At 37.5% G+C, this 27,274-nt stretch overlaps 1 protein-coding gene across 3 annotated transcripts in view; it reads left to right on the top strand.

The window, feature by feature from the left end:
- The window catches only part of MDFIC (MyoD family inhibitor domain containing), a 53,442-nt gene that overhangs the window by 8,842 nt on the left and 17,326 nt on the right, over window positions 1-27,274 (top strand). For all 3 annotated transcript variants that reach the window (XM_049813797.1, XM_049813799.1, XM_049813798.1), the window contains exon 3: window positions 5,214-5,345. In XM_049813797.1, the coding sequence (XP_049669754.1) occupies window positions 5,214-5,345 (132 nt within the window). The remainder of the gene's footprint in view (window positions 1-5,213; window positions 5,346-27,274) is intronic.

Below are 27,274 nucleotides of genomic sequence, written 5' to 3'. Positions count from 1 at the left end.
AGATGGCCGAGTCAGTATATAGGCTTATGTGTTATCTAATGAATAGAAATCAGCTGCCAATCACACTCCGAGGATGTGCAACCCACTTAATGTGGGTACTTGTTTCCATTTTTTTGTTTTCTGTGTTCAGAGATTGAATATCACGTAGTTACTGATATATTAAGGTACGATGCCATGTTTGAACGCGCTGACACCCATTTCTGAGTAAACTCGAGACATAGCGGGACGTGTGGGGGCAGCTGGAGCATGAATGTACAAATGGACAAGCACTTGGAAACGAAAAGTTGGTTGTTTGTCAAAGACTTGATCTTTGAGGCATGTCCTGCAAATGTACATGCATTACCTATATTTTTGTATTTTCTATCAGTTTTGTATATGTATTTGACATCCACTCAATATGCTCTACATTATCATAGAGAAAGAATAAATATAGCTCTGAAAAGAGGGATACTTCACTGAAATTTTCAAGAATTAGTTTGATCTATATCCCAGCAACTTTATAAAGGCACAGCAGACAGGATTGGAAGGGATCTGGAGAGATTGTCTTGTATACCGTTCTTGCCTAACTATACATAAGTCTTTCTTGACAGTTCTGGCTATTTGTTAAATTTTCTTTTTGATAGAGCTATTGTAATAGTAGCCTTGTTGCTGACCCAGACTGCTGCCACTATTCTGTTGGTGGAATCTTATAAAATGTATTTGTCACTGTGCAAAGCAATGTGTGTAACCAGAGGCACATACTCCAAACTAAAACAGGAGTTAACAATCAATGTTACAGTAGTCTCAATGGTGAAAACAAGTTTTGATTCTATGAAATACATGTACTGCTGTGTAATTTTAAAACCAAATATACGATGATCATGGTAAAATGAATGTATATACTATAAAAGTGATTTATGTATACTTTAATAATTTCAAATGACAAAAAAATAGGATTTCACTGTTCGCTTGTTTCATGAAACAGTGATGTTGAGATGTGATTAAAATTTTAAATTTTTTCACTGAGTGGCTCACCAGTTGTCTGGAATACAGATACGATCTGGGCTGTTGCCATCTCAATTCTGTACTTTGCCAGCATGTTGTATCTCTTCTTTATTTAAACCTTAAGCTTGCATTAATCTCCACACAAGTAGGGTTTGTGCCCATGCTTACCTTCAGGATAAATCACAGTGCACTCTGTGCGGGTGTCACTCCTGTGGGGCTTCTGGCTAGAAGCTCTTCAGCCCAGGGACTGCTGTTAGTTTAGGAGAGGTGCATAGGCACACACGTTGCTGTTCTGGGGGCTGAACCATGTAGGTAAGAAGACTATGTTGCGTTTGTGACATGACCTAGAGTAACTTACTGTGGTTTTGAAGAGAGATTGGATTTCTACCTCAGCACTGCCAGACTCGGAGCATAATGAGTCTTTTCTTTCCATTATTTGAACTGCTAGGAAGAACATCTCTTTTTCTTCTTGGCTGTCAGTTTTGGAGGCTAGTCACATGAGAGTGGAAGGGATGTACTAAAGGAAGCAGAAGCTAAAATACTAAGGAAGTATTACGTAAAGATTCTTAAGGTTAAGCTTGAATAAAACAGAGAAGTGTTACAAATTTATCTGAAGGTGCAGTAGAAAAAAGCCATACCTGTCTATGGTCAGATCCAGCCATTAGTATTTGTGCCAGCTGTAGGCTTTATTAAAGCTGCTGTGCCACAAGCATGGCATGTCGGAGAAGATTAAGGTCTTCGCGTCAGTTCTTACTGGACTCATAAATGTGTTCATAAACTACTTTTATGCACTATTCTTATGCACCTAACACAGAAATAATGGCATCAACAAGACACAGACTCGGGAGTCTTGAGGCTGTCTTCATGAGTGATTGGTTGTAGTTGGTTTGTTGTAGTGGCACCTCTAGAATAATAATAAAAAAAAGTTATGATTCCATTATCAGCTGTTTATTATAAGAGAATAATCAAGAAATTCTTTTGCACTAAAACTGGGACCTGGTGCACGTTCAAGTAAAAACAAATAATCAGGACACAAGCATTTGTCCGTTTTCAGTGTTCTGATGCATCATAAGGGATGTATGAAAAAATCTTAAATAAACGTAGCTTAAGGTCTACTTTTTCTAAAGCCCCCTTGTACTAAGTCTCACTCAGATGGAGTTAATTTTGTTCACAGCAGTCCCTGCGGTACTGTGTTTGGGATTTGTGACTAAAACAAGGTTGATAGCACACCAGTGGTTTGACTTTTGCTGAGCAGCACTTGCACACTGTCAGGGTTTTCTCTTTTCCCACTCTACCGCTGCAGCGAGTGGGCTGGGGGTGGGCAGGGGGTTAGGAGGGAACGCAGCCTGGACAGCTGCCTCTGGTTGACCAGACGGATATTCCACACCATATAATGTTGGGCTCAGTAATAAAAACTGAGGGGAGAAGATTTTGGGAGAGGTAGCCATTGTTTAGAGCTTGGCTTGGGCATCGGTCTGCTTGTGGGAGGTGGCGAGTGATTGCCTTTGCATCCCTTTTTTTGTTTTTTCTTCCTCTTTCATGCACTTATTAAAGTATATCTCGACCCGCGAGCTTCCCCAGTTGTGCTCTCTCTGTTCTCTCCCCTCATCCTGCCAGGGGCTGGGGAGGGAGGGAGGGAGCGAGCTGCTGCGGAGTCCTTGGCTGCTGCCCACGGTCAGCCCACCGCACCCACGGAGCAGCATCCCCCAGAAGATCCGCGGCTCTGGTGGGCGATCCTGGAGTGCAAACTGAGGTGACAAATGCGTGTCTAAGGGTGCAGGTTTGTGTTATGCACAGTCGTGGGGAGGTCTTCGTGTGAATTCAATAGGTCAAAGAACAGGCACTCAATCGATGCTGGTTGTTGTAAACTTCTTATCGAAATTGTTTGGTGTTCAATTGCAACTTTTTTTTTTTTTTTTTTTTTTACTTAATAGTGCCTCTTTCTTACTTCTTTCTTGTTAACTGTTGTTTACATGGTTTTGACTGCCCGTTTACCATAGCCAGCTAGAATAATAAAAGTAAACATGAAAAATACACATACAGCCTACATAGTAAAAAAAAAAAAAGAAGATACTGAACCAAAACCAAGCAGAGGAATGAAAACTAAATCCCTGTGAATAATGATGACTGGTTGTATTCTGCACTCCTTCAGATTTGTTAGAAAAAAATGTAGTCTAGAACACTGAGGGCCCCATAATACTAACACTGATGTTTCCTTAGAGCCGTTCATTGTTTACTACCTGAAATAGTAGGCCTCTGCAAAGTCGTATCTATACAAGAAAATTGTATACAGTAACTCTGGAGTTTTGTCCTACCGCTGCCGGGTAGATATTGTTGTAATCTTGGTGGTGTTAACTGCAGTAAAGTAATTTAAGAGCAAAATCTCTTAAAATAGCTCATTTAAGCTTACTCTATGTGGAAAGCAGACTGCTTTTACACTAGCTCTCTCCCGGATGCTACTTATTTTCAGTCTATTTCAGGGCACTTTTCAAACACTTTTGAAACACATTTGCACCTAATACCTAACTACACAGGCAAAATCATCAGACTTCAATACAGTCAGATTTGTATCTGATACATATCAGGTAGAAATAATTTGATTCTGATGTCTGTCAAAGGGGCTGAAAAAATCTGGGGTTTTTTTTTGGATAGGATGAGTATCTAGGTGTGATTAAGTCATCAGGGGAAGATGCAAAACTCATGGATGCCAATGGATATCTTCCCAGTTACTTCAGTAACTTTATGCCAATCCCAGCGAAACGATTCATTTCAGGATGGGCTTGAGGAAATATTGACAAGTTTTTGAAGAAATGGTGACGGGAGGGAGGGCTGAGAGAGAAGTACCGTGGACGCAGCTGGGTCAGACATTTCAGAGGCAGAAATTAATAGAAGGGGAGCAGCAGTGCTTGAAGGCAGGTGCTACTATACATACAGTATAGCATATATTATTTTGAGTGATGTTCAATGCCTCAGTTTAATAGGGTGGATAACAAAGGCAGAAAGTTAGGATTTAAAATCAAACTGCTGTTGGTTACATAAAGAAACTAACCTTTAATGTGTCGCAGTAGCAATAAGTGGTTTTTTCTGTGTCTCGACTGGAATCATTGCTTTACTAGAGGATATAGTATCATTACATTGGGATAAGTGGTTTGAAAACGTTCTTGTTTGAAACAAATAAATAGAGCTAACAGACTTTTCAACAGTTGCTCGTTTAGATTTACTGTAAATATTAAATGTTTCATGTATACTCAAAAAGTACTTGAGACTGAAAATATTTAGTGTTTCACAGATCCCTCGAGTAAGTGATATAAACTGATAATCTGTCACTGTGAATAATGAACAAAGTAATTCCAGATTTGGAAATGTTTCCTTGAATGCCAGTAGGAAAAACCTGTAGCAGTCAGGAACAGAAAGATTTTTGTGTGTGAATTTGACAACTAAAACATTAATGACAGCGAAAATGAAAGCTGTCACTTACCTTGGTTTGAGAAAATGCAGGTCTGCATGTGTTAACTGGCGAAATCATCAAAACAACAAGATCTACTATCTTGTGAAATAAGCTTAAGAATCCATCAAATAACCTTACGGTTATTTCCCTGCATCTTGTATCTACTCGAAGAGAAGAAATAATTTTTCCTTTCATCATAGGCTAAACATTGACTTCTATTCAGGAATGGCTTTTAAAAGGCTATTTTTTTCAATGAAAAATAGGTAATTGTGTTATAATAAATTTTCTGAATTTCTGTACTAATCAGTTTTGAAGTTTCAACAATATTTGTCTTATAATTATATGTTCAATTGTAAATAATAGAGAACAGACTTTTGTGGCATTTTTGTGGCTTTTGTATGCCAGGGCCACATGTACGTGGGCAAAAAAGAATGTTTTTTTGTGTGACAAAGTGATTCAAATTTTCATCTGAAAATGTGGAAGGTAACTAAATATAAACAAACTCAACTGTAAATTGCTGTTACAAAAGCTGCCGAGTATTATTTTGCGTGATTAAACACAATATGACTAAAAGACTTTTTTAAAGAGGAATTATTCCGGTCTGGACAAGAAAACAAATTGAAAATCAACTTTATTAGGAATTATTTTAAAGGTAACTACATGAGAATCGAAGACAAGTCAGATTTTATGCTCTCTTGTTTTTAATTTTCAAAGATGAGTTTTATTCACATAGAGGAAAAATACCACTGAAACTAATATCTTCACATTTCTTTTGACTTAGAAAAGACTGACCAGGAGAATACTGTGGCAGGAGATAAAGACATAAAACAGCCTTCCAGTAACCAAAGTATACAACCAGAGATACAAGACCAGTCCATCTGGGGAAATCGCACTGATGGTGACCTCATCAGAAGTAAGTATTTCCAGAACAAATTGCTGTCATTTAGGCTTGCTTTCGAAGTGTACCGGGATACTGCCTGTTGACTCAGTTAAATGTGTGTCAAATGCAGTTGTGTTGCAACTGTAATGCCTATCTACCGAATTTGTTTCTGAGTGACTCCTATCAGCATGCATAAGCAATGAGTTCAAAGAAAGGTGTGATTTGAGTGGTGTAAGTATAATATAGACATCTGTAGTGTCTACATTTTAAAGCTTTAACGTTATATTCTTCTCTTATCATTCATAATGGGATCTGTATATTTTTTAGGTACATGAGCTGCAGTATGCAACTCTGCTAGGTGTCATCACCCTTAATTTGTCAGGTTGTACTTTTAAGTGGCAGAGTAGACTATGCTGAGAGGAGTTGCTTCCAGATGCACTGAGTACCGGTCAGGTGTAAGTTTGTAAAGAGTTTTGAATCCTAAAGTAGTTACTCCTTTGAAAACTAAAAGAATGCTGTAAGACAAGGTCAAGGTCCTAGACCTGTGGTATGGATCTGTGGGGGTTTTTAATTAGTTTTTCTAAGTCCACATTCCTACTGTATGCCCTGGATGCTTTAAAATGTGAAAAGGTATGCAAGATTATTCCCATTTTTCTGTCTTGAACTGAAGATCATATGCTGTCCGAAAGATCATCTGCAATTGCACCCTCCTGAGGTGAAAATATTTCTGTCAGCTGCCAGAGCTAATACTATTTCAGAATTATTTGAATGCTTGAACGTTACTTGCTCAAGGGAGGGGCAGCATGAGAAACTTCTCTAATTACAGGGTGTATTCAGAAAGCAAATGGACTAAATGCTGAGTGGTGCTCCAGCTCTCCGAGATCGTTGTCTGACCACACACTTCAGGGTCAGTCTGTCTTTACACTGCATACATACTGCACTGTAGACAGTGGGGTAAACTGATATTTCTGAACCTGCTGTTGTCATAACTGGTGATATTCTCTGGAGTTACCTCCAGAGGTAGTTTCTTTTTAGGTGTTTTTTGGTTGTTTTGTGGTTTTGTTTTTTTTTTAATCTTCTCTATACAATCAACTTCTCCTGAACTTTGTATTAGCATTAGAAGTTCTTTTCAAATCTTGGTTAATCCTTTTTTCTAAATAATGAATCCCAGTAAATACTTACACCCTCAATGTATTGAATAGTTATCTAGATCCTTTACAGGAAACTTGAATTTAGCATGTCAGATGTTTATCTGACAATTAAAAAACAATTCTTAAAGGGCTGTCAAGAGGGAGAATTGTCCTGCACAGTTTGAGAGTTTGCTTAATCCCAAAAGATTATTATTTTACACCTAACTGTCCCTGGACAAGCCATTGCTCTGTGCTTGTGTTGAGGACATGGAAGGGTGTGTATGGCATCTGCAGCTTTTGGAGTGGCCTCCTTCTCATTTCCTCTTCCTAGAGGCTTCCTTATGCCCAGACCGGTGGGAAAGATTTATTTCGTAGCAGTTAGCAGCATGCCTGAACTATGGAGGAAGGGAGCAAGGACAGTAGGGTGGTGCTGTGCCTCCTCTAATCCATTCACTGCAAGGACATATCGTAGTGGCTGCACTGGGGAGGTGGGAGAGGAAAAGATAATTTTTTTCAGCTTATAGCAGAAATTGCAACAGATTGTGCAAGTCCTGCTAAAGTGACTTGACAGTAATATGCAGTTATATGTCTCTGCAATGGGAGGGTTATCTGCTGCTGAATTAAAAAAGTGACAGGGAAAAGGTATAATGTACTGCTCCAGTGTGCATAACTGTGCTCCTCCTGGAGTCACTAGTAGTTTTACGTTTGACTTTGTGAAAAGCAAGTTCAGGTGAAAGCTGAAAGCTGGAAGTTTCTAAAACTCCTAATCTTAATAATTGAATTTTGTGTAGTAGTGGCTTTATGGAACTATTGACTTTATTTGAGTAGGTGCTATGATGCAATCCTCTCTTTGTTTCAAATTCATGATTTTTATTAACCTTTAATGTTAAAGTCTTCTAGATGAAAGAAACAAAAAAGATGAAATTAAAGGAGTTTCTTTTTCTTCTTTTTTTGGGGTCTGTGGCTATGAGTAGAGAAGTCTGTTCTACTTGAAAAAATTGAGGAACAGTGTTTGGCTCAATTACAAGTACTTGTAGTTTACAAAGGTTTTACAGCTTGATCGACCTAGTAACTAAAGTTTGAAAAATTGAACAAGTAGAGCAAAGAGAAGCTTGTTTATCACAAGCATTACTTAGGTATTTAATCTTAAATAACAGGTATCGTAGCTCAGAATGGCTGTGATTCAACCAGATCTATTACCCCACTAGACTGAAGTTTGCAGAATATTGCATATTAAAAGAAGCTTGAGGTTAGAAATAAACAGTGTTTTGATTATTACAGTCTATTTTAAAACTGTTTCTTTAAATTGTTTTAAACAGGGCATACTTCAATTTTCTCAGGTATTAACAACTATTCACCACTATCGTAATGATTCAGTTTATTTTTTTCCTATACAGATTGTTTTCCACCCCCACAGTTGATACATACTCCATTGGTGTTAGCCTTAGTTTTCACTTTATAAATGTTTCCAGTGTTTAATTTCCAAGGTTTTCCTTGTTTGCAGCTGTTTTATCCTGCTGTTATATGGACGTAGATTAATCAGTTTTATTGGCACGCCAACAACGAAGTCCAGTGTTAGAGACTCTATAATGACTTCATTATGTATGATTTCTCATTTGCACTTGTGAACTCAGTTTACCAGGCAACATCAATAAACTCAAATGCTGCCCCCGTTTTCCACAGTAAGATGTTTTCAGTTCACGTTGCCCTGCCCTTGCAGTCCTTTTCTCAAGCCCTCTTTTTTTAATCTCTAGATGATGATATTTCCCCCAGATTAGCCCTTTCCTCACCTCCTTTGGAGCATCCCTCCTCTCCCCAAATGAAAACATTCATAATATCTGGGGTAAATGGGTAATCTTATGGGAAGCTTCAACCAAGGAATTAATCATTTTTGAAGAGAGCTTGAGAGTCAAAAGATTACTGTACGCTGACATATAAACAGGGAAGAGCTAAATAAGAAGAAAATGGTTATATTACCCTTCTGTATTAATTGTTAATGCACTTGCATAACTGTTACTGGAGTACCGCGTTCAGCTGGAGAAGGGTCAGGGGAGAACCACAGATATCTCAGGAATGACTGGAGTAGTTGAAAACATGCCTTATTCTGGAAAAACTCCTGGAATTCAGTCTGTTTAGTGTTAACAAGGAGGGTAGAGAGGGGCTTGCCTGGTCCCTTAGAAGCATGATACCACAACGGACGGCAATTTGGTAAGACAATTCTTCAACTGTAGCAGACAAAGGGAGAGCTAGATGTAATACCTGGAAGTTCAGTTAGACTAGAAATAAGGTGTACATTTTTTAACAGAGTATTTGATAACAGGAAGAACTGCCAAATAGTTGGTGTTTTTAGGTGTGTTAAATTGGCTTTATTCTTCACAAGGTGGCCATTGCTATCCATATCCTTCAATTTTAGAACCTGAGTAAGGGAGAGTCTCTTTTCCGTAGCGGTTCCCCCAAATTGGGATAACCTCTATATTTTTCAGCTCAGGTATTCTTCAAGGCACTGTTGAGATCTATTCCTTTCCCTTCACCGATGCACACATATTTTGTATTTTATTTCAGGCTTTAGAGGTTCTACTTTTCAAAAGAGCTTAGCCTTAGAATAGCTCCATCTGCTTTTCTGCCTTCAGCAGTGCATTTTAAATATCTGCAAACACTTTCTGCTTATTTTCATTGTATCATTTGGTGGCCTGAAATGGAGACGTTCTGCTTCTGTTATCATTCACCTTTGGCAAGTGAGGAAGAGTGGATGTTAAAACATGTGGCAGGAATGTTAAAACTTCTGGCTATAGGAATGAAGCCATAGGAGTTTTTGCTGCTCCATGTTACCACAATGCCCCACTTTGTTCTTTGGGAAAGGTTGGGGATTTTTTTTTTTCCCTCTTAAAAAAAACCCAAAAACAAAAACGTGGATTTCAGAATATTTAGGCAGAATTTTTACAGAGGATACTGGGTTGTCATCAATGTGTGCTGTTATGCAGAGGAAGGAATGTTTAGGAGAGAAGAAAATGCCAGTCTTGAACACTATTTGCTTGTGAGGATTTAATCTCCTTTCCAGTTCTCAAGCAGGACCTTAGCTATGTGATATTTAAGAAAACAAAAAACATCTACCATAGATTCAAATTGTCATGAATAATTGATTAATAATAATCCAATTCTCAAGATTAAATACCTAAAATATGCCCATGTTTTACAGATAGAAAGGTCATTGCTATCCATCATTTCCTAGCTTCAATTGCCTCTTTCTCCTCCATGAAAAAACCTCCTGATAAGAGTGGTTCTTCAGAGAAAGGGATGCTTCATTCAACTCTGTGGGGATTAAACAATTTTGCATGTTCTTGTGCCCACTATTTTATTTACTACGTTCTTCTTTATTGCATTTTATTTTATTGAAATATAAACCTAGATATTTTTATTTCTGTTTTCTGTATTTTATGTTGACATTTTTACTTTACATGGCTATTTATTTAATTTTAATGTCTAGAGATTCACTTTTCCTTCTGGCTAAGTGAGTGAGTGATTTCCTTAGTTTAAATTATGCAGTTTGGGTTTGGGACTTTTTTCCCCAACAAGAAGAAGAAAATCTGCTCTTAGGACTGTTCTTTTTGTTTTATATAAATCCAAATATATTTTCTTGGATCGTTTATGGTACACAATCAGCTTACAATTATTGTGATTTCAGATGATTGTGTTTATTCTGTCCAAAAAATAGTGCAGAGTGCTTGAGATAATTTAAACGGTTCTCTTCAAAGCTAGAAAGTATGACAGATGCAGTCTTCCTGCAGCATAACTTGAGTGTGTGAGTACAGAAATTGTGCAGAATAGATTAATGGAAATTATTCAAAATAATTGCTGAGTCTGAAAGGTACATTCTTTTAGTTAAAGAAGCAATTTATGTACCATGTTCCAAAAATACTCAGGTATAAAAAAGTGTGAGCCTATGACTGAACAAAACTTTAATCAGTTCAATGCTTAAATACAGGAATGCACTATTTGATATATAGATCCTTCTTTAGAAAAGATAAATCTTTGAGGAATCTGGCCAGTAGAAGTAGTGGTGGTGTGAAGGTCCTCCTTGCGAACTCCTCTCTCAGAGAGATTTTCTCATCCTCTCCCCAGCAGAGAACTAGCCTGTGTTCCTTCTGTTTCTCCCCGACCTAGCAGATCTTTTACTACTTCTGTTCCAAAAGTCCTCAAAAAAAAGTCCTCAAAAACCTCCTCTCATGCCTATTGAGGAGCCTGATGGGTATTTTAACTTCTTCCCAACCAGCTGTAACATGGCTGACAACACACGCATTTTTTGAAACATTTTTCAAAAATACTGTGCATCAGCTAGTTCCATTAGCACAACACAGGTGGTAAAATGTGATTTATCAGAATAGTTTTGTACTGGTTTTGGCTGGGAAAGAGTAAATTTTCTTCATAGCTGCTTACCCGCGTTACACTGTGGCAAGTTTTCAGCCACTAAATAGTGAAATATGACTTTGATTATATAAACTGGAAGAACGCTAACTAAGTATAGCAAGTTATACAGCATATTCAGAGTGTTCGTGCCAGTCAAGATAAAGCATCTCGTAAAGGCGGTAGTGAAAATTATGCTGTTTAACAAAATTTTGGAGTTCGTTGGCTTACAGGCTGGCCAGTGTGTTGTGCATCAGAAGCACTGGGACCTGTGAAGCACCCATGGGTTTCCTCCTACTGGTGATGCACCAGTTGAAGCCGAGACAAATGAATACTAGTGCTCTTGCAGTAGGCTGAGGAATACAAATGAGAAATCAGAAGCCAGTGCTATCAGGATACCAAGAGACCAAATATTTTCAGTATTCCAAATAAACTAACTGGAGTTTGCAGCTGGTGCACACATACGCAACTGGAGCTTATGTTTGCTACTGTTCACCTGATTCTTGATGATTCAGCTGGCATTGTTTAGATTTCCCTCCTCCTTTTTTTAATGCATAAAGGTGATGCACTCTTTGCAGTCTCTATCTGGAAGACTTCTGCAGAAGTTAGGGCTTTTCTTGCTGAAAGTTTATCCATCTTCTCACCATTTTGAGATCCCCTAGGAATTTCTGGGAACACAACTCTCAATGGAGACAGTTTTACATCCAGGGATTTTCACACCTCATTGTAGCACAACCATAGTATTTTCATTTAATTTTCATTTCACCCTCTCCTGGGCAGAGGTACATTTTCAGGTATAGCCTTACAGTTACGATCTTCGGGAGTTTAAGACTGGGTCTTTGGTGTTTGCAGAAGTCGCCCGTGGAACAACCCAAGTGTTGCTGAAGTAAGTAGTCCCTCACTTGTCAACAGAGCTGCTGTGGGATGCAGATGTTTTCTCTATAGCATCTTCCCTTTGACTCTGGATTTAATGTTTTGAAGCAATGCAGTTAATGATGGTGAGGTGCGAGAGGTGAGGGATTTGTATCCTCTGTGGTGACTCCATGTGGAGCAATAAACTTCTTGCTGTTCTTGATCCATTTACAGAACAGTAGTCAAACTTCAGTGAGAACTTTAAACTACACCAGATGACCACAAGATAGATGCATGTATTCTGCATATCACTGGTAGCCAGAATTACCTGGAGCCTCTCATTTTCTGTTTTACCTTACTTCTGACTCTCAGAACATCATCTGAATTTATGGTCTGAGGCTGGGGAAGTTTGGATGGCAGTAATCATCAGTACCACACAAAGGTGAAATTCTTCAAGTAACGTGAAGATTACTGTGCTTGCTGTGTTTGAGCCTGAAGTAAATTGTATCTTAATTTCAGAATATTTTCCTTTGTTGTACTGGTACTGTCTCAGAATTAATGTGCTGTTATGCCTAGATGGGAAAGAATATTTATATTCTTCTCCTGATTAGTTCTTCCTATAGGGGAAAAGTACAATATATTTGTAGTGGTTCCTTAAAGAGGAAGAGTAGTAAAACTCTGACTGCATTCTATGTGAAATATTATACTACAAACCCAATGAGTCAGTGTGGTTTCAGTCTGCTATTTTCAGTACGAATGGTATTCAGTTAGCCATTTTTAGCAAAGAAAACACCAAATTACAAGGTGCATGAAACTATCGTCATGCAAGTTGTACTTTTAGGAACCTGTTTTCTGGCAAAAAAATGTCTTGAACTTAAACTATGGCAAAAATTCTCTTATTTTTTTTTCTTTTTAGATTTTATTTTATATTTGCTGTCATGTCACGTGGAATGCTTGGAATAAGTTTATAGAGCTGAAAAGTAGTACTGTATATTGGGTGTACATCAAAATAATTAAATTAATTCTTCAAAATTTAGAAAGCCAAAATAGTTTTTAATCTTTTGAATTTTGTATTTACTGATAAAAAAAGTTAAAAGGTGAAGAGGGGCTCATGGTCACAGCAGAAGGCTTAGCTAAGTAATTATGGTTAAACAGTTTTCTTCTTTATGTAGCTATCCAGAGGAAAGAAAGGTCTGAATACTACTTATTTGTTCTGCATTCTGGTAATATGTGCAGTGCAAAAGGACCCACAAATACCTTTTCCTGAAGGTATTTTTTGTAAAGGACAAGGAAGAACAGGAGCCTATGACCTATTTGTGTGTTGTGGTGGTGTTTTTTTGTTTTCCCTTTAAAAAAAAAATAATTTAAAAAAATTTCTTCATGATCCAAACCCAAAGTATCCCTTTGAAAAGCATTCAAATGTCACACAGCTGTGGTCACTCAGGCTATTTCTAATACAGGTTTTGTTAACTCATTATACTGATGAGGTAGGCCTCCAGAAATATTGAGGCTTGATTTAAGAGAATGATGAATTATTTGCCACCTGAGCCTAACGATTTTTAAATGAACTGTAGTATTCCAGCATGTGAGAAACATGTTTTTGTATGGAGGCTGCTCTTGAAATTTGTGATCATGAAATGCAAACCCATGTCATTCTAATACAAGAGTTTTCAAATTCTGAATTCTTGTCTGGACCCATGACACTTAGAGACTTAAATTTTACTTTTAAACCTGCTTCCCTCAAATTCTATGCAGTATGGCAGTTATCAATTTTTTACTCTAATCTGAAGTTATAAATATTATGACACTTGTTTAGAGAAAATTGTAAGATTTAGCAATGCTAATGTTAATTACAGCAGAATTTCAACTAAGAGACTATTTCCTTTTGCAGAGGTTCCTCAAGCTTAAGTGAGTTTTATTGATTTACAGCTCAGACTTAAGGTTGTATAATGTTTGCATAAAATGTTATGAAGTTTGCTTTTGAGACAAGTCAAGTAGAGCAAACTGTTAGACAAGCCTATAAAATATGTGGCCTATGAGTCAGATTTGACCTTCAGGGCAAGTTTCTGCCTCTGAGAGACAGCATAAGGCGTTTGCCCATTCCTTGGCAGAGCAGGAGCAAGCCTGCCTTCTCTCTGGGTAGCTCTAAAATACGTCTTTCTTCAAAAATAAAACCTGTTAGCCAGTTAGAAGGCATGTGCCTTTTCCCATATCTTTATTAGGACAGATGCATATTTAACTGCATCCTGTAAGTTGCAAGTTGAAATAAAATTCACATTTTAACAGAAAAGCAATGAAAGAGTATTACGCTGACCAAAATTGGCTATAAAAGCAGTGTCAAAGCAGAGTGAACATCTTTTAGAACTGTACAATTCAGAAATACAGGAGATTAGTGAACAATACTATTTTTGCTTGCATTTCAAAATGAAGGAAACATTAAGTTTTGGTGAGAAGATTTGGGATCAGTGATCAAACTGAGTTTTTCACAGAGCTGATTTAAAAAAGTATTTGGATGGTGAGGCAGGATACAGAGCTAACTTTGGGTAATGTACATGTAGTTTTCATATATGTAATTTTATTAAATTATACCAGCTGATTTAACAATTCAGTATTCCCTACCTCACTTTGTAACTATTTCCCTACCTCAATATTTATTCTTTTTACTGTGTACTGACTTTTTAGTGATCAGTCACTGTCATATTTATAATGTAAAATCAGTATTGACAAGTATTTTTATATGGGAATAGATCTTTCAGTGGCACCATACACTGATCACTCTATAACGTATCTAGCAGTCCACATTCATGCATCTGAAGTAGTTATAAAGATCTTCTACATGTTTTGTAACAGTCTTCATCACAGCCATTCTGTAAACTGTTCTGTGCTGGATCAAGACTTGGAAACTTGAAACTAGTGTGAGTTTTATATTTACAACAAATAACAGTGTTTAACTTTGGGAAGATATGGAAGGGAAAAAACCAGTGCACAACACCATTTTAAAAGAGAAATTCTAGTAAAAGTTATCTTTTTTTCTCCCTTCCTCTTCTTGTTCCTTTCCTTTGACTGTTACTTCACGTACTTCTCTGTCCACTTGATCTTCTGATTCCCATCTGTAGAGTAGTGTTACGCCTGAGGAATCTTTTCCCTACAATTTATTCGATAAACTCAATCTTAATTTAAATAAATCACTGTTTGGCTTTAACCATTTGTGTATTACAGGGCATCTGCTACTCTAGTTCTGTGAGAAGAACAGCCTAACAGAGAGACCTCATTTTCTGTGCTATGCTCCCTCCTTCAACAACAGAAAATAATCTGGCAAAAGCTTGCATTCGTTATCGTGTCTGCATCCGCACCGGGGATTCTGCTGGGGTAGCTGGAATAGGGCAAGAAGTTTAGGTCTTGTTATCAATATTTTGTTGGATATTTGTGGAACAGGTCCTTATGGAAAAGGAGAGAAGACTTGTTTGATAGCACAGGGAAGGTTCCTGTAGAGTAATCCCCTTTGCTCTCAAAACTTAGAGTTAGAAATCCATTTCACAATGACTATTGCAGAATGGCACTTCAAAGTTTTGATCATTAAAAAAAAAATACCTTTAGAAATTATGGTATTTTTGGAAGAAAGTAGAGGATATGGATTGGTGATATGATAGAAAGAGAAGCGGTGGCTATTGTGGTGGAGTCAAAATTGGAAGAGTGCTAAAGGTTTGTTCCCATTCTTAATAAATTGTTCTGCATCCTCTTTCCCATATTTATATTATAAAGTAAAAAAGAGAGAGAAAAGGCTGACCCATCCCTATCATAGTTTCTGTCTAAGCTATTTTTCTCTTTGCTGTTTGCATAATTTTCTCTAGTGCTCCTTTCCCTCTTTTTGTTGTTTGTTTGAACAGTCCTTTTTCCTCTTTCCCCACTTCTTTCTGTTACAATTATGCATCTGTAAGCAATGACAGGAAGGTTGTGCTTAGAGGCTGACTGGAATTTTTTTTAAAGTGCTTCAGTATAAAGGCCCGCTCACTTCAGCTTGTATGTGGTATCAACATTTAAGCTATTTTGTAAGTAGCAATGAACCTTCCAATTAGAATGACTATTTTGACTATTGGAGAATTAACAGTAAATTAAACATCATGAAAAGATAAAAGATACTGTGCATTCTGGAAAAAAAACCCCAAACAGCTGTTAAATATTACAACACACTATGAAAATCTTAGCTTCTGGAGTCATGTGATTATGTGAGATTTAAATTTTCATAAAATAAACAAAAAACTAACCTGGTCTTCGTCTGTAGCTACTGACAAAAGCTGAAAGTTAAAGACTCAAAATTGAGAATGCCAAAAAAAGGGATGTATTTAAAAATAAAATATTGATGATTTTTGAGTAGTTTGGCTTGGCAGTACTGCACTGTACAGAAGCGAGGAGTTATGTCTAAATTAGCATAACACTCATTAAATATAAGGGGGTAGAGAGATGTTCCCATCGTGAGTTGTTAATTCTAGCAGCCTAAGAAAATGCTACGGCACAATAAAATGTAGCTAGTTGTGCCGAAAGAACAGGAAAGAAAAGGGTGCCGGAATCAAGTGGCAGGGCTGTGGCAGCAGTGCAAATAAAATGGCAGATGGCACAAATCTTTAGTAGAGTGGATAAGGACGTATCCAAAAAAAGCGTCGTTCCGTCCTTTTGGCAGTTGTTTGAATGGTTTCCTAAGAGCTTTCTCGTTCGGGGCCAAGAAATGCAAGAAGTGCGCCTGCGATGTTTCCCAAGCACGGAACAGCTGCGGAGCGCAAAGGGACGGAGGCAGCGGTTTGGCTCACCCATCGCCAGCCTGGTCGAGCTGCTGGTGCTGCTGGTGGCACGAATGCTTGTGTGGGGCCGAAGGCTTGTGTCGGCAGCGGAGGAGGGTTGTTTGCGTGTGGTGTAGTTCATGGCTCCGCTGTGAGACACGGGTCGCTGCTGTTCTTTGGATCTTTTTGGGTAGGAGGAGGTTGCTGCCTCAGCTGTGACTTTTTAGAGCTCTTGAATTGTAAAAGGACAAAAAAGGATGAAAAAAAAAAAAAGTAACTGTAAGTTCTAATGCTTTCACTTAAAATGCTGTTTCTTTTCTTCACCTTATTTGCAAAACCTTGTAACAAAACTTTTTTACATGTAAAAATGGACACTTTTCAGTATTATGCATAACACTGACATAGCACAGATTTCACTGCTGTATCTACACTCCATTTAAAAAAACATAATTGTGATTAGTGTACAGGACGATTTTCTTTTTCTACACAAGTAAAAGGAAGTATGTCTTCTAAATAAGACAAAACAAAAGGTTTTCAGAAAAAAGATCGTTGTTGCAAGAAGCACTGATTCAAAGCATGGGCCTCGTCCAAATTTAAATGCTACTTAGAAGTATTTTTAAACAAAAGGTAAACTAAAGAAACTTAAGTGGCCCAAATTACGTAGTTTTATAAGTTGAAAGAAATATTTTTAATATTTTTAATAGAGAATGAAAACTATTCCATATGTATTGTTGAATATTTTTAAACATGCTGAAATTAGAATACTCCCTTTCTGTATGTTAAGAGATAAAAACCAGTATTCTGCCTCTATTCAGTCAGTTCAGCAGTATAAGGACTTGCAGGTGCTACTGGCCTCTACTACACTGAAATCTTTTGGGCACAATGATTTCATAGAGATTTATATCTTGTTTATGGACAGAGTGGAGAATCAGAATTTCAGCTCAGTTGTGGAATGAAAGAAAAAAGTTTTACAGGTAATTTCATCCTGTTAAGACAATTTACCTGTTTCTTCAGATAATCCGGTGCTTTCTCCTTTGTCTTAATGTGTGTGTTTCTCTGAATTTTTGTGCTTGTAGCTGTTGGTCACTGATGTGATGCTGTATTTTTCTAGCAGGACAGATTTGTAACTGTGTGGCTCAGATATCAGAGCTTTCTTGTGAATTGTTTGAGCAGCTTATGCTTTGCTTCCTTTCAGGAAATGAAGTGCATAATTTTTACAGGAAGTTCGGTCTTCACCAGGCATGGTCAGCAGTCTGACTTTTGCACTGCTCCAAGGGTTGTGTGTGTGAGCAGCAGGCAAAAATTCATTTAGCATATTTATTTATTTTTTTTACTATATTGAATACATGTAATGGAGGTCATGTATGAAAGCTTGGCCAGGATGGGTGGGTTTGTCCAGCTGAGTCAGAAAGAGGACTTCCTAGATCATTGTGGTAGAATACAGTAAATAAGAAGTAAGTAAAAAACATTTTCCTTTGTGCTAAGTATTGGTGACAATGATTGCGTGTTAAGCACATCAGCTGTGAATTGAACACGCAAATCTCTCAGCTGATAAATTTTTACATTCTGAAATACAATGTTGCATTTCCCTTCAGCCTATGAAGCTACTGTTTTAGCAAAACAAAGTTAAACTGCCTGTTTAAAAAACTTTAAAAACTGCCTGGGGTGGGGAAGGGAAAAGACAGTGAGCTCTGATGCAGAGATGCAGCCGTTAGTCCATGGTTGCTTGCAGTTTTGAATCTAGGGAAGGAAAAAAGAGAATTTAGGTTTTTCAAGGACTCTGATAAGAGGACTTTTCAAGGTGTATTCTCAAGTATCTGATTTGTACAGCTTGGACAAAATCTTGGGTGAGGTTGTCCCATATCTCTTCAAGGCACACCAAAACAGTTCAAAAAAGGAACAAGAACTCTCATTTCTGGGTCATCCTGATGCCAAACTGATGCGTTAGCGGCATAAAGCAGCCCAAGAGCCAACTTCAGTTGTGGTAGCTCTGCCTGGACTTTCTGCGTGTGACTCAAAAATCCTTTGATGACCTGGGGACCCTGGAGTGCTTTGGGATGGCGAAGCCCCACTCATCCAGTCCGTGGGCATAGCAGCCCACTGAGGTGGATCGGTGACAGGGGTCCTGTGCCCATCTCCTAGACCCTCCTAGTCTGGAGAGAATTCCCATAGCTGAAGGACATCCATAGCAAAGACTAGTTCTTCTCAGTGTGTTTAATGTTGTCCGTGCAGAGGCACAGGTTGCTTCTCTTTCTCCTCATGCTTTGCTTTTTCAGGATCGGGAAATAGATGGACACTTGTTCCACTCTCTACTACATTTCCATATCTTTTTTCTCTGACTGACTATCACTCTATTAGCTATCCAGTCTGTAGTAACAACAGCCTGGGTCATGAAGAGTTATTGTTGTGGACCTCAAGTCCTCGCCCTGCTTTCTGACACAGAATTTCCATTTTTTCCATCATGCTGCAATTGCTGAATGTGGCTGATTTTTGGCCTGGGCTCCAGGAGCCTCTCTGACCTTGAGCAGAAGGGGAACTATTGCTTCAATGCTACATCACTGTATAAGTACCATGTGTTTATCTTAGTTTTATTTCATTGCTTATCAACTAGTGATTTATCATTTAATTCTTTTCTTCCTTGTAAAATCTGTAGCAAATACTTCGGCTCTGGTGGGATTTTACTTGTGAATTTTTTTGTTTCTTCTTCCCTATTCTTTTCTGCCCTCACAGACTGCAGTGGCTCAGCTCACTATGTATTTTTTCCCTTTCTGTCTCCTTCCCCTCCAGTGCTGTCTTCTTCTCGGTGGTTGCTATCTGCTCTTTTTTCTTTTGATGTTTTTGCCCTACTATTGTTTTAATAATGTAAAATCCCGAGTTATAGCCTGTTCCTCGTGGTTACTGCCCATTTGCTTCTCCTGTTCCATTTTCCTTGCAGCTGTGCTTTCTCTTTCTTCCTTTGGTTTTCTGGTACTTGATATCAGCTGATGCCAAACTTAGTATTAGCTCTAGGTTGTGAGAAAGAATAGCAGAGAGAAAATAAGTGCGGCAAAGGGATCAGAAACTCAGTTATCGATGTATGTGTTACTATTTTTGTACTGATATTCTGTGTTTTTCTGCTACCTTTTTACATTACCATCTCTTTGTTGCTGTCATTCTGGGTTTACTCCTATTTTTATTTCTGTATCTTCTTAGGTTTGTTAATAGTAGCATTGGGTATTACTTAGCATTATAGAGATGCCAAAAGAGCACTGAGAGCAGAGGGTCAGATTCATACTTGAGGTGGAGCACTTTTTTGAGTCTTCTGAAATTCTGTCACTTAGGTGAGTGGAAGACTAGAAATCAAGGTGAACATTAAGGGAATTGCCCATTCCAAGCATTTGACTTCGTGTTCTTTTTAAAAGCAAGTATGGACATTTTTTATTTGTACGAGTTTAACTGAACACTGTAATCTTGTTGTCTGAAAACTCAGTATATATGGTCAGTGGAGAATAAACCTGTCCTTTGAGTATTTTCTCACTCGGAGGTGAATGGTGAATGGGCTAGGTTGAGAAGCTATTTGCCTCACTGTCCCACGTTATTTCGTGCAGTGAAACAGTGTCTAGTTTGTCCGCGGTCGCTGGAGTTTTGAGGAAGGGAGCAGGAGATGCTGGAGCCAGGAGGACCTGTTTGTGCACTCGCCCAGGTTACAGCTGTTAATGACATTGAGGTTATCTCTCCTCTCTGGTACATCCTGCTGTGCTGCTTATGAGGCAATACCCAGCAAGCCATATCCTGTTGTTTGTAGCTTCTCTTTGATGTTTATTATTTGATTTCGGAACAGGTAACACAATGGTGAAGGGCATCAAAACTGTTCCAAATATTTGACTTAATGTCTTAAATTCCACGGGACACCAGTGTGTCTTTCTGCAGTGGTACAACCATATGTTGTAATAGATACTAATTGCATAACTGCTGTAATTGTCCTGCCAACAGCTTGGATTACCTTTTTTGCGCCTAGTGGTTAATTAACCTTCCCTTTAAAATTAGAGCTCCAGAAGCAAAGCATTCTGTTCCTCAGTGAGATGGGATTGTATTGGGTTTGCACCCCTTTGTATCCTTTATAGTTTGGGGGACTGTCTTCAGATTTATTAAATTACTGATTATTTGTGTTTTGTGTTGGAGAAATAGATCACTTTCAGCACTTCAGAAATTAACAAAAAGCCTAATTTTCTGATTCTTAATGCATTTATTATTTTGTTCTCAAACCAATTTCTACAAGTCACTGCATTATAAAGCAAGATTTAACAACAACGATGAAATCAAGTAGATTAAGATGCATCCTAATAAGTTATCTATGTAGAAAACATAGGACGAAAGAACTAGGCATTTCACCTTAAATATAAAAAAAAAATCAGCTTCAGTAGTAATTAATGTGTAAAACAACATAAATATGCCCACAGAATGTTGGAATGGTGACCACGAGTTAACCTGCCATTGCACGTCTATGCAATGATTACACCTGCTTTAGGTGGTTGTAATGCTATGAAACATAAGAGCAAATATGCTGCAATTCTTTCCAGTCCTGTAGCAGAATGTATGGGGACAAAAATGGATAAATAAATGTTGCAGGTGGAAAGCTTGCAGTAAAATTTCCCACTTTTGAACACAGCTTTATATAGAAGTTTATTCCCCAGGTGTCTGGGTGCCTGTTACTTACAATGTCCTCTTTTGTGTTTGACTCTTTTCTTGGATTTTTCACAGCGAGCTACTGTTGTTTGTATGCTACAGTAAGAACTATATTCCCCTTCATGTAGATGTGGCTTAGCAATATTGCATTATGTAAATCATCTTTACTTTTAACTACATTGTGATCTAGCAAGAATTTCCAAATCATCTGCAAAGTTTATCATAGATGCCAATATTTGCAGTCTCACAAAACATTGCTAATGATGGCAAGATTGTGTATGATAAAGAAAGAGAATTTACTGATAGTGGTAATTAGAAGACAAAAGGATATTTGGATTTTGAGATAATTGTTAAAAGATAGGTAATTAAAAATGTTAAGGATTTACTCGGTTCAGCAATGATTAAAAACTTGCTGTTGCTGTCATTAAAAAAAATCAGCAGGCATTTCTTCATTTTGTAAAAACATGTCAGGAAAGAGGATTTGTAAATAAAGAAATTCACTCCACATTTTCAGCGGGAAAGCCTATCAACTTTGTAAACCTCTGGCTACCAGCCCTTTTCATGCTTCCCTGTGGTAACTGCTTCTTTCTGCGTATGTCAAAGACATCTTTATACAATTCCTGCAGCCCTTCAAACAGTGTGTAAGGTCCTGCAGTGCTTCCAAAGGAAGGCACTGCGGGTGTCTTTGCACAGATTTAAGAGTACTCTTGGCACCTTCTTGTGCACTTGTGTCGCCTTCTCAACCCATAAACACACATGCACACATGCGTTTGCCATTCTCGTCAGCCCTTCACCGGCTGAGAGCTGACGGGATAAAATGTCTTTTCCCTTTGTCCCCTGCCAGCCCCATTTCTGTTATACCTGGTGTTCCCTGGATGTGTTCTCAGACGTATTTTAACAAAGTGTTCTCAGTGTGGGTCCTGTAAAACTCGTACCAGCAATTTTACTACAGTATTTTCATTACAAAGGACATCCTGTTTCATAATAATATATTGTATTCGTTTTGAAGATGTCCTCATGTCTTACAAGAAGCAATTCTAAAAAGGTGGTTGATGCTGTTAGTTGGTACTTTGTTTTCCTTGTAAAGTCAGCATGGTATAAAAAATTCAGTGTAAAAAATTGATTTTAAAAGATAGATTGTACCTTGATGGTACCTTGTTATTTAGTTAATGTATGCCTTCTGTGATATGGAAGCTGCAGTATATGCTATTTATGTCCTAGAAAATATTCAAAAATAATTGCTGACAAAAGCCACTTCACAGGTTGACTCAGAGGTACATCTTGTAATCTGAATGTTAATGTTCTGGATAGCTAGGCAGAGAAAACTATTGATGTAGTTTGAAGATCCATGTAGAGACTAGTCAGGATTTTAGTTAGAAAAGTGGGGAGGGGAAGAGATTGAGATATTTGAGTTCTCCCAGCTTCACTGCAATTTTATGCTTATTGAGCATGTGAATGCATACAATTTGTAATATTTTTGAAAAGGTAAGATTTTTTTGCTAGTCAGTTGGAAACGTTGCCTTTTATATCTCAGGAATTTATGTCTTTTCCAGAAGCAGTTTGGAATCACCTTAATTTTACTCTAGAATCCAGGCAGCCCCTGGTTTTACTGTGCAACCCATGACTATCTGTCATCTGCTTTATTTTTCCCCTCAAGCTTAGGTCTGTGTTCCGAAGAAGCACTGATAAAAAACAGAGGCCTGATTCTTACCTCCCTTGCATGTGATCTCTTCCTTGTGATCCATGCAGAGGGAGTAGGAGCAGCTACCGCTGAGATCAAACAATTTCTGCAGCTCAAATTAGCATGTAGATCTTGGCTTTCAACATTAATGGACGCAAGCAGGACCTCTGTATTTCCTCAAAAGAGCTCATCCTCTTACTCTGGTTGCAACTGTTTTGGGAGGCAGAGGAGCAGTGAGGATATTTTCAAATGAAATGATACTTTGTATTTTCTCAATATTTGAAAATACCAAAGGTTAAATTTTTTTACACCCCGGAGTTGTGCATTTTATTCCTCCCTAGTCCACCTGCAAAAATATGGCTTCGGTGGCCTGATCTGATGTCATAAACGATTGTGTCATAAACAAAGAAAAACAGTGTTCTTACCTCTCTTGGTATGGGGTCCGATGACCCAGGCTGTAAACTGGAATGTATTTTTTCTGTCAGTGGCATTGGCCAGCCTAGCAAACTCCACGGGCATCTGTATCAATGGCCTTGGAATTGCTTTTGATGTGATTAGGCTACTAATTAGCTGTCGCAATTCTTCCCTCCCTCCTGATGTTTTCTTTTGATTCACTTTGACTCCGAGGAGTCTGTATTCCGTGTATGTTTGTTTTTGTGTTTTGTCTAAAATCCCTAATGATAGCTTAGACTGTCCTCTTTTGGTTGAGAGTTTCCCTGTGTTGACATGCATTTTTCTGTTGAATGCATGCATCAGGATTTTTCTCCTAAGACTAGCTGTTACTTTGCAGGGTGTAAACTATGTATTGTCAGTCTGTGTATATAGGTGTATACTCATTTAAACTGTGCTAAGGATTTTCCAGTCTGAATGAGAATGTGCGTAGTTACTTCAGAACCATCAAAACCATAGTAAATGTTTAGTACTCGAATATTTATTCACCAGGTAGTAACCTCACAATTAAATTACTATGTAAAGCCAGTTAAATAACAGCAGAAGTTATTGTATTAAGGCCCACTTTGCAAGGAAACCAATGACAAGGAAGCAGTGAAACACGCTAATAGATTATATGCTATAGCAATATATTGCCTTTTTATTGCTTTTCCACAGGCAGCAGATTCATGTATAGTTATTACTAGCTACATTATCTGCTAGTTTTCTATCAAAAAAGATTCAGTCTATTGAATCATTAATCCAATATTTATCATTCTTATTGAAAATCCACTAGTGTTAGCACTGTATAAAATATTGACTTAAATCTACTGGTTTTGCTAAAGATTAAAAACATATTAACCTAAAAAGCACACTATTTCTTAGGACATTTGAAACTATTCATTGTGGATGTTTGAAATGACAATATTTCTATGTTGTGTGAGGAATTATTTTTTTTTTTAAATCTTTAACATGTAGTAAGTGACCAGTGCCATCCTGATTTGAAGATGTTGAATGTTCATCCAACTCACATTTGAAATTTTGATGTGTATTGCATTAGTTACTGAATATCAAGAATAAAATTTTTGCTCATACATAGAGTGTAAAATGGGATCTTTTGTAGCAGCACACGGCCTGTTTAGAATGATATAACAGGCGCTGAATGTTCACATATCAAACAAAATGCCATCTTTCTGTAGAAAAGAGGTGTCAAAAAGTTTCTTTGTACCTTTAACGCATGTGATTATGTAGTACAAAATGCAGAGTTTGTAAAATTTCTTGAATATACAGGCAAAAAATGAATAATTCAAAACAACTCATAAGTTCTACATTCTATTGTATCTTTTATAACGCAGGCAGAAGATAGCATTGTGTTCCCAGTAGAGCTGAATTTGCACAAGTTACACCTCTGAAAATGCCAGATGGTCTATGGTCTACTTTTGAGAGCTGTCACATATGTAAAGATTTGAAAAAAGAAAGACAGCTGAATGAGAGCAGTGGATCATTAAAGAGAGAGTGAGAGTCCCTGGGTATCACTGTGTTTTAAGAAGCATTGTGTCGTTCCCCATATTACACCTTTTTTTTTTAAGATATACACAACCTTTAAAAAATAAGGTAAAAATATTTCTGTTTTAAACTGAGTGGTTGTGGCTTAATCTTGGAACTGTCAATTGCTTTTGTTCTTTATGCTAGAATGCGGTCATATGGTTCCTAATTGGTTTCAAGTGTGTTTTAACCATAAGATTCAAGTCTCCCTGGTGCAAAATTATCAATAAAGTTAAAATAAATTTAAATTGAGATAACTAATCCATTTGGGGTTTTATTTCATTTTGATTTGACCTACGTATCACATGTGAATACTGTAAAGCCAGTCAGCTAAAAAGTTGTATGTTAATGCTAAAAGACTGGAGTAAGAGTACTTTGGGAACAGGATTATTTAATAAAAAATTAAAAAAAAACCTAAAACACCAAAAAACTCCCCAACTCTTAGTAAAAATAATAATAAAAGCAAAAGCATATAACTGTTTAGATTCCTCAAGACTTTCCATTCACCCACAGTTTGACAGAATCACACCTAATTTTGAAGATTGAATTTTGGATAATTTGTCAAGTTTTTGTATTGTAGCAAAGCACCAAAAATACACAAACAATTATAAGCTGCCACCACCAATTTAGCTGGCTTGGAAAAGGTCATAACTGTCAATTTTAGAACCTTACATGTTCAGACATACAGATTTTTTAGTATAGTCTATTGCATTTATTTATTGAGGAAAGTTAACTGCCTCCTCAGTAATTCTAGGTTATTGGTGCAACTGTATCACTCCACAGTTGGGAATCATAGGCAGTGCTGTGTGAGGAAACATTGTTACATGGAATGAGAAAAACATTGCAATAGTACAATTTACATTTGAGCGGGATAACGAAGATAAAGCTATGGGGAGCAGTGGGTATGAACACTGAACTTTTGAGACTAAAATTTTGATTCTTGATGGTGCTAAAGTTTATTTTTGACTGTGGTTAGGTCTACATTGACTGTTTTTAAATTGGAAGGAATATCTTTTGATTTTTAACAAAATTAGTTTTGCACATACGTAGAAAGATGATGTACACAAAGGGTTCCTGGTAGTATACATCTAATGAATCCTATTCAGGTAGGAGAAAACTCCCTAAAAATTTCTTTTGGGGCCTTTACAAAAGTCTGGAAAAGTTAACAGAATATACACCACAAATTGAATTCCAGAGGGAAGAAAGTGCCTTGCTTCTGTTCATAGGTTTTGCAAACACTAATGCAAAATTGAAAGGAGAAGGAGTTTGAATATTGCCAATGAAAAACTTTTTGGGCAACAGTCGTTCAGGTGTCAAGATAGCGTTGTGCTCCTGCTCTGTTGGCTTGGAGGTTTGTGAGCAGCTGGTGCTGGTAATGGAAGGGAATGGTCTTTGTCTTCCCTGCAACATCTTTGGGGAGGCTAAAGCACCAATGTTTCCCTCAGCCCTCCCTTTCTTTCCTGCAACACAAAATTACCACTTTTGGAAAGTGGGTTCAAGTCGGGTTACTCTGACCTAGACAGATGTGGGCAGTCTAGGGTATCTTCTTAAAGTCTTAGTTGCTGTGACTAAAAAAATCAAATGGCAAGAAAAAATGAACCAGTTCATATTTAAAGTATTAAGAAAAGTATCTCTTTTTGCCTGTGAACGTGACCAGGACTTAAAGTTTAAGATTTGTCTGAAGTTTAATCTGGACAAGTTTATGATAGTTGGAGGAAGCAATCTGAGAATGCTATCAGTGTCCTTGATAAAGAGGAAGCATTAAGGTTTTGTTAGGCAAATTCAGAACTGAGAGTCTTTTTAGAGAACATGTTGGTCTGTGTGTCCCAGTAGTGTTTGTCCGAAAGTTTGGTAACTTGTACCTGAAGTGATCAGTGGAGATGTTTCTTTTAGAGGAAGCTAACTATAATTATCTATATGTATTGTTATCTTGGACACAGTGTAATCTACATACGAAGCCGTACTGTGAAATCATCTGAAAATGGATGTGAATCATCTGAAAAGAGAATGAACTGCAGCACTGTTTTTCTTTACTGCTGGCACTGTCTAATCTCTCTTCAGTTGAGTGTTCAGGAGAATCTGGGCTTTTCCCCTGATGTTAGATTCATAAATAGTTGAAGATTGGGCTGTCTGAAAACCTCTTTATGTCCAAGCGTGATACAGTAGTGTTTTGATTAGGAGAGGTGATTGGGCTGATGCTTTTTGATTATGAAATCTTGTTGTGTTACTATGTGTATAGTTTAATTAGTTTTCCAAGAAGTCTGCTTTTTTTCCCTAAAGAAGAATCTTTAATCGGAAACCACTTGTTTTGTTACAAAGCTTTACATAAAAAAAACCCAAACAAACCTGCATCTTTTCTTTTCTTTAGATACAGATTTTAAATACATAGACAATGTGTTTTCCATGTTACTAAAAACCTGCTCCTTTATGATACAGTAGCTCAACAAAGAATGGTCAAGTTTCAGGCCCTCTCATTACAATGGG

This window comes from Accipiter gentilis, chromosome 11 (genome assembly GCF_929443795.1).
Source record: "Accipiter gentilis chromosome 11, bAccGen1.1, whole genome shotgun sequence".
NCBI classification, from domain to species: Eukaryota; Metazoa; Chordata; class Aves; order Accipitriformes; family Accipitridae; genus Astur; species Astur gentilis.
This window is presented reverse-complemented; position numbering and strand designations above follow the sequence as displayed.